This window comes from Electrona antarctica (assembly GCF_951216825.1).
Source record: "Electrona antarctica genome assembly, chromosome: 5".
In the NCBI taxonomy this organism is placed as follows: domain Eukaryota; kingdom Metazoa; phylum Chordata; class Actinopteri; order Myctophiformes; family Myctophidae; genus Electrona; species Electrona antarctica.
In genome coordinates this window covers 1,546,804-1,563,567 of record NC_136810.1, presented here as the reverse complement: position 1 = coordinate 1,563,567, position 16,764 = coordinate 1,546,804, and the positions used below count along the sequence as shown (strand labels likewise).

The window sequence follows — 16,764 nt, the reverse complement described above, 5'->3', positions numbered from 1 at the left end:
CCCTCACAAAAAACATGCAGTTATCCTGGTCTCTAAACTGCCTCCCCCTGGCCCTGGCCAGCCGGGGCGCCTGATGGAGGGGAAAGGAACTGGTTGGAATAACGTGTTCCTTCCACGCTGTAACGGTTTCCGCTTAGGCTGGTTAATGGTTTTAGGGGTGCCAGGTAGATCTGGTCTACCAGAGAAATATTATTTCTCCTTTTGTTTGAGTTCTTCCTCATCTGGGTTTAACCACACGTGTAACCGACACAAAGGACTTGCACATTAAAATGCAAACCCTTACACCAAGAAATAAACAACACAAACACTTGTCAACTCAGTTCAAGTTATTATATTGAAGTATCAACCATAAAGCAATTCAGTTCATGAACAACCAACAGTTAAATAAACAAAAGAAACAAAAGATGCATGTCAGGAACTGGGGTTACCCACGTAACCTTCCACCGCCAATTCACTTAAACACGTTCGTTTACCTTCCCAAAGTCATAGATATAGATAGATATAAGAAAAAGAAGAAAATAAGTGTACCACGGGTCCGTGCCCGTCGAGTATTCAAAGTGTTCAGATCGGCGCGACGCAATGTCAATGTCAATGTGTGAGTCCGTCTGTCCGAGCAGATCGGCTCTTTTCAAACAACAAAATAATAAACAAAATAAGCGCTTGAAATAAAGAAGGGGAAAATACCACTGCTCCGGGTGTGACAAGTGACAGGGACAGAGACAGCTCAAGATGCGGGGATCGTTGTAGGGTTTCGTTTATTGTCGTCCGTTGTTGAAGGGTTGTTTGTAGCTCTGCAGGTTTTATAAACGCCCGAGGCTACGCCACTTTATACGGACCAAAACGACACCGAACACACTCGAATCGAGGGGCTAACTTCCTCGTTCAGTCCTCTCTCTCACACTGTCTCTCTGTCTGGCTCCAAACTCGCACTCGCTCATGCACCCGCGCACTCAACGGGGCATTTCAAAAGGCGGTTCCCAGGGGTGAGTGACAGGTGTCACAGTAGACGGCTCGGGGACCATTTCGGGCCGTCACACACCTCCCCCCCTGAAAAAAGTAAGGTCCTATCCTTACGTCCATTTACTTCCCATACCGTTTTGGGCTCCTTTTCCTCAACTGGTAACGACCAGTAGGGGCTTTAGTCTCCAGCAAACTTTCCTCCTCATCCTCCTCTTCCTCTGTCGTCACAGGGTTCTCTGAGGGGACAGTGACGAGGAGAAGGTCTCCTCGTCACTTTCCTCCTCCAGGATATCCAGAACTTTACGGCGCTCCAGTTCCTCCATTTCCTCCATTTCCTCTGCCGAGGGGTATCAGGCCTTAAGGCGTGAGACATGGACAACACGCATGTCTTCACCTGTTTCTTCCTTGACCGCTCGGTAATTCAGAGGGCCCAGCTGCTCCACGATCCTATATGGACCTTGCCATTTTGGGGCTAGCTTGGCTGTAAAGGATTTTTCCTTCTTTGAATATGGGTGGGTCCTTAACCACACCCGATCCCGTAATTGGAACTGGACTTCCCGTCTCTTCTTGTCGTAGTTCCTCTTCTGCTTAACTCTGGCTTTTGTCAGGTTCTCATTGACAAGAGCTTTCAAGTCGTGAAGCTGAACTACCTGGTCATAGCATGCAGAGTCTGGCGTAGCGTTCTGAGGTTGAAGAGCCTGGTCCAAGGGTCCACGAAGAGGACGGCTTAGGTTCAACTCTGCAGGCATCACTCCAATAGACTCTTGCACGGCTGAGTTAAGAGCAAAGCGGAACTCATGGAGGTGCTGATCCCAGTGTTTGTGCTGGGTCCCTACATAAGAGGCAATCATTGTTTTCAGAGTTCGATTCACTCTCTCTGTGAGATTTGTTTGCGGGTGATAAGCTGTGGTCAGCTTATGCTTTAAGTTCCACCGTTGGCAGGTCTCCTCGAAGAGGTCTGAGACAAACTGCGAACCTCTGTCTGAAAGGATGAAGTCTGGTACTCCCCAGCGCGTCAAGATCTCCCCTGTGAGAATGTTGGAGACGGTCTTTGCAGTGGCCTGACGAAGACCAAAGAGCTCCACCCACTTGGAGTAATAATCGACAAAAACGAGCAGATACTCATTTTGTTAGGAGCTCTTTGGGAATGGACCCATTATGTCCAATCCTAACATTTCCCACGGTTGGGAGACAATGGTTTGCTGCAACATCCCAGCAGTCTTTCGGCCTTCAGGCTTGTACACTTGGCAAACCGGACAGTTTTTGATGTGGGTCTTGACATCCAAGCTGAGGTTTGGCCAGTACAGTACTGACTGAAGTCGTTTGTACGTTTTGAATCTGCCCAGATGACCTGCTATTGGGTGTTCATGGAAGTGTTGTAAGAGTGATAGACGGAAAGGTTGTGGAATGTATACTTGGTAGAGGGTTCGGTGGGGCAACTCCAAGATACGGTAGACTTTGTCCTCGATGATGGTCAACTTTGTGGTAGGGTTGATGACCTGTTCTCCCTCATCCAGAATGTTCTGGTAGATGACCTGTGTTTCAGGATCTTCCTGCTGGGCTTTCCAGATGGTCTCGTCTGAGAGAGGGAAGTCATCTGTAGGCGAGTCTCGATGGCTGGACAAGACTGTGGCACAAGTGGGTTTAGAATTGTCAACAGGATCTACCGGAGCTCTTGAGAGTGCATCCGGGACTGTGTTGTACTTCCCCTTCCTGTACTCCACTGCAAAGGTGAATTCTTGTAAGCGAAGTGCCCACCTGATAAGTCTGGTACTGGGGTTGTGCGTTTTGAACACCCACACAAGTGACGAATGGTCAGTGACGACAGTGAAGAACCTGCCTTCAAGATAGTATCGCCACTTTTCCAGAGCCCACACAACAGCAAGACATTCCTGCTCTGTGGTTGAGTAGTTGCGTTCAGCTCTGTTCAGGGTTCTACTGGCGAATGCCAGCACTTCTTCAGTACCAAGTCCAGTCCGTTGAGCGAGTACTGCTCCCACACCGATATCGCTGGCATCGGTGTATACCACAAAGGGTAAGTCAAAGTTTGGGTGTCCAAGTATTGGAGGGGTGACAAGATGGTGTTTCAGAGTGTCAAAGGCAATCTGACACGCAGCCGTCCATTTAAACTTTGCCCCCTTCCGCTTCAAGGCATTCAGAGGATCGGCTATGTGCGAGAAGTTGGGTACATACCGGTGGTACCAGCCGGCCATGCCCAGAAATCTCTGTAGAGCCTTGAGGTTTGTTGGTACAGGCAAGTCCTGGACTGCGCTGACCTTTCCAGGATCCACCTCGATTCCTTGGGCTGACACAATGTGTCCAAGGAACTTCAGTGAAGTCTGGCAGAAATTGCTCTTTTTAATGTTGACAGTTAAGCCAGCTTCCCTCAGTTTGTTCAACACTTCCTGGAGGTCCTGGAAATGTTGTTCTCTGTCCTGGGAATAGATTATGATATCGTCAAGATATACAAAGCAGTTCTTCCCCTTCAGCTCACCCAATGCGGTCTCCATGAGTCTTTGGAAGGTGGCTGGCGCGTTCTTCAGCCCAAATGGCATAACCTTGAAGCGGTAAAGGCCTTCCGCACAGACAAAGGCAGTCATGTCACGGCTAGGTGGATCCATTTCAACCTGCCAATATCCACTGTTAAGGTCAAGGGTGGTGAAGATAACTGAGCCAGACAAGGACTCCAAGATCTCGTTGATGGTAGGCAGAGGGTACGCATCGTTTTGGGTGACACTGTTCAACTTTCTGTAGTCCACGCAGTACCTGTAATCTCCTGTCTTCTTGGGGATAAGGACAACAGGAGAAGCCCAGGGAGACATGGACCGTTCAATGATGTCTTTGGCCAGCATATCCTGCAGAAGTTCATGTTGGATGCTGTACTTGGCTGGAGACAAACGATAGGGCTTTTGCTTGATGGGCACAGTTTCTTGTGTAAGATGTATTTTGTGCTTCAAGAGCCCAGTGCGTCCCAGCAGTGATGTACATACATCAGAATTCCGGCGTAGCTGTGCCAGCAGTTTTAACTCTTCAGACTGTTCCAGTTGAGCTCTCTTTACTGCGAGTTCAAGTAGATCAACTGGGTTGTCCTGGGTGGGCAGAAAGGGAGGGACAGCAGAAAAGAATGCGACAGTAGGATGCCAATCCTTTAGCTTTGCCCCTTCTGACAAGAAAGAGTACTTCTTACCGGGGTTATGAGGGAACCAGTAAGAGTTATGGGTGACATTCATCTGGATACCACTGATGTACATGAAGTCAAGTCCCAACACAGCAGGGAAAGCAAGAGTTTCGGGAGGTAGAATGACTGAAGGGATCGTGTAACACTGATCATGCAGTCGAAGCTCAACCTCACTCCATCCAAGTGGTTGCTTGGCTCCACCATCAGCCAGATACAAAGGACCTTCAACCCAAGGGTGAAGTTTCTGGTTTTTGGTCTTCACTTCAGTCCACAGCTGCTCATTGAGTAGAGTGTAGGATGACCCAGTGTCCAGTATGGCTTTTCCTGTCCACAGCCCTACAGCCAGAGGTAAGACCAGCTGACGTGGTATTGGTCGATGGGGAGGGACTATGGAAGGATAGACATAAGAGTTTTCTCTGGGTCTTTCTGGTTGGGTTAAAGCACCGAGTGTCGGTTGGTTTGTCTGTTGCTGAGAGTGAGGATTGGATGATAAGCATACTAGGGCCTCTACTGTTCCTAATATATGTAAACGACATGACTTCAGCCTGTGACTGCAACTTGTTCCTGTTCGCAGATGACTCAGCACTGCTGGTCTCGGACAGGGACAAACTGCAGGTTGAAAATGCCCTCAGCTCTGAACTCGGTAGAATCTGCACCTGGCTCGCTGATAACAAACTATCTTTACACCTGGGAAAAACTGAATCCATTCTCTTTGGCTCTATTAGTAATCTCAGCAAGGCAAATGGCTTCTTGGTTAGAGTGGGTGACAATGTTATCACACGCAAAGATGAAATTACCTACCTAGGTTCCATCCTGGAGGCTAATCTTTCCGGTGATAAAATGGCCACCAACGTAATCAAAAAAGTCAACCATAGAACAAGATTCCTCTACAGGATCTCCTCACTGGTCAACAAAAACACCTTGAAGACCTTAACAGGAGCCCTTGTACAGGGTTTCTTTGACTATGCATGCACCTCCTGGTACCACAGCACCTCAAAGGCCCTTAAAACCAGGCTCCAGACTTCCCAAAACAAACTGGTCAGGCTCCTACTTGATCTAGCCCCCCGAACCCACCTCACCCCTGCCCACTTCGACAGGCTGGAATGGCTTAGGGTCGACGACAGAGTACAGCAACTTGCAATGGGTCTGGTCCACAAGATTCGATACACCACCAAGATACCCATGTACCTGTCTAGATACTTCCTTAATGTTAACGAAGTCCACACCCACAACACCAGAGGGAGTGCAACGAACCATGTACAACCCAGATTCGGCACAAACAAGGGACTAAATTATTTTCGCTCCTATGCCACCAAAATGTGGAACGCCCTACCAACTGTCATTAAGACATGCGAATCCCTTGACTCCTTCAAAACCGCTCTCAAAGGGCACCTACGGATGGCTGCAATTCGAAACTGGCCCCCGTAAAATCTGAATCCCCCCCCCCGCCCCCCCCCCTTTTTTCCCCTCACTGTATATATTTCTTTTCCCTTTTTACCTCCTTTTTGATGAATTCTTTTTTGATGAATTCCTGTTCTGTCTATAGAAGTGTCTATTTGTACGTCTCTAAATGTTTTGATGATTTGAACATGGTGGACCCTGTTGGAAACAAGTGTAATGCTTAATTGGGTCGTCCACTCACAGTTAACAGCCTTTGTATTGAGTTTGTGCTTGAAATGTACTGTAATTCTGCAAACTGTTAATACATTCTTCAATCAATCAATCAATCAAATGATTGGTTTTTATTTAAGGACCTGTTCCGGTTTTTGGGGTGGTCAGGCGGTAGCAGAGAGTAACAAGAGTCCGGCGAATGGCCCTTCTTATTACATCTCCAACAGAATAGTCCAACATTGGATGTGGACTCTGACTGAGAGGGTTGGCTTTGGTTTGTCTGGTTGGGTTGTTTGTTTGTCTGCTTGTTTGAGGGTCTGGTGCGCAGGTCGTATTGTTGTTGACATTCTCTGTCCTTTTCGAACTGCTGCCCCAGCCGAACAAGTGAGTCAACAGTAGTTGCTCTCTCTCTGAGCTGGCTAGCGAGAAGAGGGTTGATATTTTTAAGAATCAACTTGATGACCTCATCCTCCTGTATGTCTGGGTTCCAGCGTTTGCACAGCGAGTAGTAGCTGTAAGCAAAGTCCCTGATACTCTCCTTCTCGCCTTGAACACGGTTTCTGACTCTGTCGGCTAACTCATCCGTGTAGTCTTCAGACAAGAAAGCAGAAGAGAACTTGTTCTCAAAGTCAGCCCAAGAGTGCGTGTTCAAGCGTGCCACGTTCCACCAATCTCTAGCAGTTCCATCAAGCACATTGCGTAATGTGGCAAGCAATTCGTCATCTGCTAGAGGATTGAGAGCAAGGAAATCACGGCACCTCTCAAGGTAAAGGAGTGGATCAGAGCTGTCATCCTTCTTCCCAAAAGTAGGAAATTCCAATTTAATTGGCAGTTTCCCTACAGGGCGTCGAAACATATCAGTATGAGCAGACGTATGAACAGGAGAGCAAGAAGTATGGGCAGAGGTGATTGGTGAATTGTTAAGGAGACCATGATTCTGAGGGCAAGGATGCAAAGTAGAGTGCATCTGGGAGGGTGTGGCATGACGTGTGGCCACTGGGTTGGAGAAGGTGGTTTGTTTTTCAGGGGGTGGCAGAGTGGAGGATACCACAGAAGCTGTGTGCAGTGACCTTTGTTTGAGAGTGGTCATGTCAACAGACATGTTCTTTAACATTTGGCTGCATTGTGAAAGCTCCATTTGTAAGTGGGTTATTGAATTCATTAAAGGAGTAGTGATGGCGTTTACTTCTTTGAGAAGCTCCTGGTGGTGGTTCTGTAAGCGCCACTGAATGCCAGTGAAGAGTTGTGTTCTGTGATAATCAAACTGTTTGTCAATAACAATATTCATGTCCCCTTTGTCCTGATCATGGAGTTGTGTTATGTGGTTAGACAGTGTGTCAATGGCATATTTGAGCTCCAATGTGTCGCTTTCCTGTTTCTCTCTGAGTTGTGTGATTTGGTCATGAATGAGATTCTGAGATCTGTGTTGGTTCTGACGCAGACCGAGTACATCTCCTTGAATTTGGAGTAACGGAGGTGGGAAAAGAGGTGGAGGTGGCCTTCGGCCTTGTGCACGTGGAAGATCATGGTGTGTTAAATCAATGAGGTCCATATCAAGGATAGAATGGCTGGTGTGGCTTCCTTCCTCCTGAACACTGTTGGCTCCACTGATTGGTTGATTGACAGGTTGATTGGCTGATTGATTGACTGGTTGATTGACTGAATGATTGACTTGTTGGAGGGCGGCGCCAAGTGGTGGATTGACTGGTTGATGGGCGGCGCCAAGTGAGTGATTGACTGGTTGGTGGGCGGCGCCAAGTGAGTGATTGACTGGTTGGTGGGCGGCGTCAAGTGACTGATCGGCTGAATTGATTGGTTGATTGATTTAATTGATTGGTTGATTGAGAACATCAGGTGCCTCGTTGACTGAATTGTTTGACTGATTGACTCCAGCGTTTGTTTGGTTGAGTTGACTTTGATCCATGTTTGTTTTATTATTCTCAGTGTTTTAGAAGTCCCATCTGGGGTGCCACTTTTATGTAACGGTTTCCGCTTAGGCTGGTTAATGGTTTTAGGGGTGCCAGGTAGATCTGGTCTACCAGAGAAATATTATTTCTCCTTTTGTTTGAGTTCTTCCTCATCTGGGTTTAACCACACGTGTAACCGACACAAAGGACTTGCACATTAAAATGCAAACCCTTACACCAAGAAATAAACAACACAAACACTTGTCAACTCAGTTCAAGTTATTATATTGAAGTATCAACCATAAAGCAATTCAGTTCATGAACAACCAACAGTTAAATAAACAAAAGAAACAAAAGATGCATGTCAGGAACTGGGGTTACCCACGTAACCTTCCACCGCCAATTCACTTAAACACGTTCGTTTACCTTCCCAAAGTCATAGATATAGATAGATATAAGAAAAAGAAGAAAATAAGTGTACCACGGGTCCGTGCCCGTCGAGTATTCAAAGTGTTCAGATCGGCGCGACGCAATGTCAATGTCAATGTGTGAGTCCGTCTGTCCGAGCAGATCGGCTCTTTTCAAACAACAAAATAATAAACAAAATAAGCGCTTGAAATAAAGAAGGGGAAAATACCACTGCTCCGGGTGTGACAAGTGACAGGGACAGAGACAGCTCAAGATGCGGGGATCGTTGTAGGGTTTCGTTTATTGTCGTCCGTTGTTGAAGGGTTGTTTGTAGCTCTGCAGGTTTTATAAACGCCCGAGGCTATGCCACTTTATACGGACCAAAACGACACCGAACACACTCGAATCGAGGGGCTAACTTCCTCGTTCAGTCCTCTCTCTCACACTGTCTCTCTGTCTGGCTCCAAACTCGCACTCGCTCATGCACCCGCGCACTCAACGGGGCATTTCAAAAGGCGGTTCCCAGGGGTGAGTGACAGGTGTCACAGTAGACGGCTCGGGGACCATTTCGGGCCGTCACAACGCGCTACGTCCAACCAGGGAAACTCCCCCCTGTCAGGTGTAAAGGAGCAACTTGGACACTCAGGCATGAAGGAAGCATGAGTTCAAGTCCGTTGCTCTCCCCATGTGCCCATATACGGGGACTAGGTTGGCGGAGGGTGTGTAGAGCCCAGGATCACATTAGATAATTGACACAGGGGTGAAAAATTATAGAAAAAAAAGTTATCATGAAACATGCGTGAGCTAAGAACGTAACAGTGGAATATCTATATAATGAAACTATACATATGAACTATACATACTATACAATACTATACATATATAGTGCTATGACTACATGAAATGCAATTCTAGTGCTGTCTACGTAACATGCTATAAGTCTGTATAAAATGCTATCTAAGTCTACATAAAGTGCTTATCTAAGGGGCTAGGGCAAGTGCTACGGGCCATGATGGAGTCTGAAGAGGTGGGTTAACCTCTTATGCTATCTAAGTCTACATAAAGTGCTATCTAAGGGGCTAGGGCAAGTGCTACGGGCCATGATGGAGTCTGAAAGGGTGGGTTAACCTCTTATGCTATCTAAGTCTACATAAAGTGCTATCTAAGGGGCTAGGGCAAGTGCTACGGGCCATGATGGAGTCTGAAGAGGTGGGTTAACCTCTTATGCTATCTAAGTCTACATAAAGTGCTTATCTAAGGGGCTAGGGCAAGTGCTACGGGCCATGATGGAGTCTGAAGAGGTGGGTTAACCTCTTATGCTATCTAAGTCTACATAAAGTGCTTATCTAAGGGGCTAGGGCAAGTGCTACGGGCCATGATGGAGTCTGAAGAGGTGGGTTAACCTCTTATGCTATCTAAGTCTACATAAAGTGCTTATCTAAGGGGCTAGGGCAAGTGCTACGGGCCATGGTGGAGTCTGAAGAGGTGGGTTAACCTCTTAAACCCTGGGTTCCCAATTGTGGGCTTTTCATTATAGCCGTAAATAATGAAATGATAAATACAGGTACCTCTGTGATCGTCTCTGGCAGCTTACCGTATTATATACGTTTTAGCAGCTCAGCTCATTTTACCAGCTCAGTGGCCTTGTGGTTAGAGTGTCCGCCCTGAGACTGGGAGGTTGCGGTTCAATCCTTAGCCGGGTCATACCAAGACTGGGACCCAGTGCCTCCCTGCTTGACACTCAGCATCAAGGGTTGGATTGGGGGTAAGTCCCTGCGACATACTAGCGTCATGTCCAGGGGGTGTACTTGTACATCAAGCTGCCTCACACTACAGAAACAGGAGATAGGCTCCTGCCCTATGGGCCTCATGGCTCGGCAAGGCTACTTACTTACTACTACTACTATACATTTTAGGTGAGAAATAATGGTATAGCCTATACTGTTAAATTGATCATTTTCACAATTACAACTACTAGTTATAAACTTTGTTATCAATATTCTGTACACTTCGTAGAGTTAAACTGAAGTCTGTTTCAGTCAATCGCATGCCCCTTTTTTTCCTTATTTTTTTCCCATTTGTGTCTGAGAAATGTGCTCCAGGCAGCACCTTATCTTCATAGAAGGCAGATTGTGTGAACATAACCTTATAGTACGGCTCTTCTAAATGAATAGTTCTTGAACTGCATGCAGACCTTTAAGACGGTAATCATCCATCTCTCTCTCTCTCTCTCTCTCTCTCTCTCTCTCTCTCTCTCTCTCTCTCTCTAGGTGCTGCCAGACTTACTAAAGAGCTGTGCACGTTCTCGGCTGTGCGCAGCTTCTTTTTCCGGGGTTTTAGACAGCTGGTGGATGGAAATTAAGCTCCACCTCCGCGGACGACTTGCGCGACGGCCAGATTCCCGGAAACGCTCTCCTCCGCGCAAGTCATCCGTGGAGGTGGAGCTTAATTTCCATCCACCAGCTGTCTAAAAACTCGGAAAATAAGCTGCGCACAGCTTAAGACGTGCGCGGCTGTCAACCGTTTTGTGCTTAGGTGTGGAAACACTGTCTCTCTCTCTCATCTCTCTCTCTCTCTCTCTCTCTCGCTCTCTCTCTCTCATCTCTCTCTCTCTCTCGCGCTCGCTCTCTCTCTCTCTCTCGCGCTCTCGCTCTCGCTCTCGCTCTCTCTCACACACACACACACACACACACACACACACACACACACACACACACACACACACACACACACACACACACACACACACACTGATAAAAGTCAATCTGACAAACAGTATATGTATAATGTAACATGATTCAATCTGTTATGATTAACAAGCCACATTTAAGTATGTTCGTTTACAAGAATATGTCAAGTATTAAGATTATCATTGTTAAAAATACAAGAAAGTGTGCATTTATTTGTCCAATGGATTTATTAACTTAATTCCAACCAATATTGTTTTGTACCCACACACAATGGTCAAAATGCATAAACAATTACGGGCAAATGATTATTAGGAACAGTAAATGTAGCATGGTTAAATCTGTTATGATTAACAAGACACATTTAAGTTTTTTGAATGTCAAGTTTTTCGAGAATCATATCTTGTTTACAATACAAGAAAGTATTGTACCATTTCTCAAATGGTCTTATTTACTTAATTCCAACCAATTGTGTTCTGTACCCACACACAATGGTCAGAATTCAGTAAAATATGTAAGGGATAATATCGTCAGGGAGTGTAACCACCTCGGCTTCGCCTCAGTGGTTAAACTCCCTGTCGGTGAATTATCTCCCGACAACGACCACCTAGCCAGATATTATCCCGCTTATTACATGGCTACCTAACATAAATTATTTAATACATTGACCCAAAACACAACAAAAAAAGTATTCCATAAGTTGGCGCTGGCTGCGTCTGCAGCTGCAGGGCTGCAGCACTGTCAGAAAACAAGGAAGTGAGTTGATCAAATAGAATCCATTTCCGGGTCCTGCTTCGTCTATTTCTCGCTCAAATGTTTTCAAAAACATTTTTAAGAGCAATGTTTAGCTGTAAATTACATTGTGTGTCACTAGTGTGTGTGTTTACATGGCTGTTATGTTGGAAACGGCAGTAAATCAAGCGGGGCGCAGCCGCGCAGCTGGTGGTGCTCAGAGGGTTTGATTAGGCAGCGGTCATTATACAGCGGAGCGGTCATTATCATGAGATAACTCACCGCTGAATTAAGCGATTGACCAATCAGAATCAAGCATTCAACCAAGCCATGTAATAAACAGCATTATTAGCCTCGGTCCCAGGCTTACTTATCTGCGAAAAGAAGAGCCTGGTCACAACGCAAGAGAAGCTATCGGCGGATGTATCCTCCGGAACATCCGTCAGATGTATTTCCCCCGGATACGATATTTTCCCGACCAATCACAACACTTAATTCGCGGAGAATGTAAACTGATTTGTAAAGCATCAACGTAATTTCCTTGGGCGATACTTCCGCTAAAATCCCGCAACTTCCGCTGATAGTCTTTTCAGCGTAGGTCTTGCCCATCGAGTATAAAGAAGGATAGAGACTGAACTGGCGTGAAGCTCTGCCGATATCCGATATTCATGTCAGTGGAAGTTGCTCAGTGGCGTTTTGAAGCACCCAGAAGGACCGTCTCAGAACGTCTACTTCCGCATTTGACCACCACATTTTGGTGGTCCAATGCGGAAGTGCAACCGAGCGCTCAATGTTAAAGCCCAGCTGCACGGGGTTTCCTCGTCATGAATCCACGGGTCCGCCTGCAGTCCTTCCTCTTACCACTAGGGCCCAGTGCTTCAACGTTGGAGCGCCTCACTGGCCCCTTGGGTCTTGCCCAGGGTGCAGCATTATGCCTTGGACACCTGGACACGCCCCTTCAAGAACTTTCAAAGTCCTCCTGACAGACGCCATTTCACCGGCACCTGCAGTCAGCACTCATCACAAACCTTTTCCACGTTTATTTAAGGTAAGAATAATATTATCCGAGCATTTGATTGAGGTTCAATTTAGTAAGTGTTTACAATATGTTTTGTTTTGAGTAGCAGCTGTTAAAACGGAGTGTTTGCTGCTGTACAACAACACAAAGCAGACGCACGTGTGACGGTTTTATTTTCGCGTCAGTGGCTGGTTGTTTTTGATACCAATGCATGTTGTACACGTTGTGTATTTGGTGTTTAAATTAGAAAGAGAGCTGTGAAACAACTCATTTGGTTTCACAACTTTCATGAAACCACGTTTCATCTTGAATGCAGCCTTGGACGTTCGCATTACAGTTCCCACTTCCCCCATGACCGATGCACCCTTGGATATACTGACATTTTATTTTAATGGCCGCGTTACGTTATGTGAAAATATAATCCGACTTTGGAGGATTAAATGTTTATGGCCTGCTCATACTGTAGTGTATCTATACCAGGGTTCCCCAATTCATTTTCCTCAAGGGCCATATTTTGACTAGGCTACCAGGCTGGGGGCCGAGTCCGCGGTCTTGCCCTGAAAATTCATTTTCAGGGCAAGACCCCATTTAAAAAGGATGCCCAGTTTGACATGCATAGGCTACTGACCCCCATTTAATGCCATTTATATCTGGGAACCCCCCTCAAAAAATAAATAATTCCAGGGGCCACAAGGGGGCGCTCCGCGGGCCGCAAATGGCCCGCGGGCCGTCTATTGGGGAACCCTGATCTATACCCTCCTCCATGGCCAACACCTCCTCAAATTGACTGGCCGGGGGGGGAGCCAACGCGAGTACCCAGCCTCTGTCCCCCGACACACACACTCGTCACGGCCAGCAGGACAGTAACCTCGCCTCACCAGGCTTTCCACCAGGACAATGCTGTGTCCTTGGTTTTGCGAGCTGAGCTGTCATTGCATTAGGACAAGTGGCGAAGTAGAAACGTGGAGAGAAGATGGTGTGTTTTGGACAAACAGGCTAGCAGTGGTGTACATTGATTTGTGTCAAATGGAGTCTGTATGGCTGAAGATAAATGAACACATGACGTCGGTGGGAGAGGTCCCCACACACCGGCGTTTCTCCATCGGTTTTCCAAAAAACGCGTCCAGTGTGCAACCACCTTTATTGTGTGTTTTGGACAAACAGCGTGGTGGTGTTTTGTGTAAGCTGAAGCTTCATGTCAGAGTGTTAGTGTTGCGCCTCAGTGTGGCCAACCTCTTCCAGAGAGAGATGGAGACACTAAATCTCAGCTGGAGAAACATGTTGTTTGCATGCATGCATCGCTGCCTTGCAAGCTGTGTGCTACTATGCCAATTAAGTGAGTCACTCACTTTGAGTGATTTATGGCGTTGTCTTTCTGTTAAAATCCATCCAAATATGTTAACTTAAGAACTCCGGACATATTAGGACATTGTTTATTAAGTGTGCACACGTGTAGCCTATTGTATGTCCCCACAGTCACAGACCAAATGTTGTTATTCTCACACAGTGATTATAACCAGTTTAACTTGCACATCTATTGTGGTTTAATATCGTGGTGGTATCTAAGTATATAGAGCGTCGCAGTCCCGCCCCCTCAAGAGACCCGGAAAAGAAATCCCTGTTCATTTTCCTCATAGACTTTTCAGAAAGTATTTATTTAAAGACGTTTACGCCGCGGACAAAGACAACTCTTGTCGTGACAAATCATGACAACACAATTTTTCGGGCTGAACAAATAATTAGAAAGAACACTTTTTTTTGGTGTTTTTCTTCTTTGTAATTATTTGTTTGGTCCAAAATATTGTGTTTGTTGTCATGATTTGTCACGACTCGGGTTGGCTTCGTACGACGCTTAAAAGGTCTTTGCGTCGTCATTAAAGGGGGCGGGACTGCGACGCTCTATAGCCCAGGGAGGTAGACATTGGTGATCTTGCATTATAGAAGGGCCGGTGTCAGGGGAAAAAAGGGTCCACATTTTGCAGGTGTGTGAAACACCTGCCCCAAATATAATGTTACTGCTTATTTGGCTACATTTATGTACCTGCTTGTGATTCATGCATTAAAATATATGTCTTTCTTTTATCAGATATCTGCTAAATTATAATCATTCCGGACACTGTGACCGGCAGTTGAATATATAACTATGTTTTACTGTGATTTCAGTCTTCTTGACCGACCGATCCACCCCACCCAGCCAGCTGACGTCCACTGCAGCCTGGACTGTAGTGGTCACCACCACCAAGTCACACAGGTATTCTTTTGAACTCTGGTCCTAGATTGGCTAAAATAGCCAATCTACAATCTTGTTTGTTTTGCCGGACTTCTATGCTTGAAGTATTCCTTCTCAAAAGAAAATCACAGTTTAACCAATTCAACCCTACACACTGGCTATTTCAATATCATCATCATCATCATTCATCATTTTTCGACCGTGGTCGAGATCATGGATTCCACAATGCCACACCAGACTTCCCGGTCCTTCATTGCCATCCCCAGTTCCTGCTTACTGATGCCTGTGTCCCTAGCGATGACATCAGGGAACGACAGTTTTCTACCTCTGGTCTGCTTTGAGGCAGGACTCCAGAGAAGAAGGGAAGATATAACCTCATTGTCAGCTCTGTAGCAGTGGCCGGCAAATCTTCTGGATCGGACTAGTGAAGAAACACAGGAAAGGTTGCCGTATATTAGATTAGTCGATGGGTGGCTCTTCTCTTCCAAGACAGATTTTGCGCTCTCATTCAATATAGCAGATGTACAGTACAAGCTTGTAGATCAGCTATTGTCCAAACAGATATTTAAAATAAAGTATAGTAGAGAGTCAATCGCACACATTCCAGTTAAAACTGCTAGTTCGCACACGCACGCACGCAGTAGTCATGAGGTTTCACTAACTGTTTTTACTGTGCTTTCAGGCTGACCGACCCACCCAGCCACCCCACCCAGCCAGCTGACGTCCACTGCAGCCTGGAGTGGTCACCTGCACCAATATTCCTGTAAATTTTACTAGACATAATTATGTTGTAGATTTTACTGGAAAATGTAGACTATTGAATTGACTGGATTGCATATGTTATACAAGAACTATAGTTTTGTTTAATAAAAGTACCTTTTTGACTCAATTAAATTCATTGATTTTTTTTTAAATAAATGGGGTGGCATATTTGTATCAGTGCACACACACACACACACACACACACACACACACACACACACACACACACACACACACACACACACACACACACACACACACACACACCTCTCCCCATCTGATTCTCTTCCTCATTCTCGTGTTTTGGTTTAATTAAATGTGTTTCTTGACCTTTCCACAGATGCAGCCTGACGTTTGCAACCTGTACATATATTCCGAGTACATAGAAAGTACTTTTATTTTCTTTGCTTATTAATAATATTGTCCGTTTGTTTATCCAGACTCTTCCCACTACAACCTACGAGCTGGAGATCGTTGCCAAGGACATGGCAGGAAGTGAGGTGGGCCTCACAGGAACAGCTACGGCCACCATCACCATCACAGACAAGAACGACCATGCCCCCGAGTTCACCCACCCACTGGTGAGTGTAACGCAACCTTCCACCCACTGGTGAGTGTAACGCAACCTTCCACCCACTGGTGAGTGTAACGCAACCTTCCACCCACTGGTGAGTGTAACGCAACCTTCCACCCACTGGTGAGTGTAACGCAACCTTCCACCCACTGGTGAGTGTAACGCAACCTTCCACCCACTGGTGAGTGTAACGCAACCTTCCACCCACTGGTGAGTGTAACGCAACCTTCCACCCACTGGTGAGTGTAACGCAACCTTCCACCCACTGGTGAGTGTAACGCAACCTTCCACCCACTGGTGAGTGTAACGCAACCTTCCACCCACTGGTGAGTGTAACGCAACCTTCCACCCACTGGTGAGTGTAACGCAACCTTTCACCCACAGGTGAGCATGGTTACCATGGTCACTGACATTACGTCAGACCACAGTTGATCAGGCTATATAAGACCTTGCACCACTCAGTTCACACGGGTGTGATTTATTTAGTTGCATTGAGATCCCCATAGGGCGATTTTAGGTCGCTTCATATAAGAACTGTGTTTGAAAAATAAACCGACCACCCCGGCCTTTCTGTCAGGGGAGTGGCTGTGCGTCGTTAATGATGTCCATTCATATTTGATACAGCCAGTTTCTGGAGAAAATGGAATTAATGTGGCCGCAAAAGCCTTGAAACTACATATGAAGGCAATGTCGCTGC

At 46.2% G+C, this 16,764-nt stretch overlaps 1 protein-coding gene across 1 annotated transcript in view; it reads left to right on the top strand.

The window, feature by feature from the left end:
• Positions 1-16,764, top strand: part of cdh13 (cadherin 13, H-cadherin (heart)) — a 245,941-nt gene that overhangs the window by 183,911 nt on the left and 45,266 nt on the right. Inside the window, exon 6 of the mRNA XM_079500767.1 lies at positions 15,934-16,074. Coding sequence (XP_079356893.1) covers positions 15,934-16,074 — 141 coding nt within the window. The remainder of the gene's footprint in view (positions 1-15,933; positions 16,075-16,764) is intronic.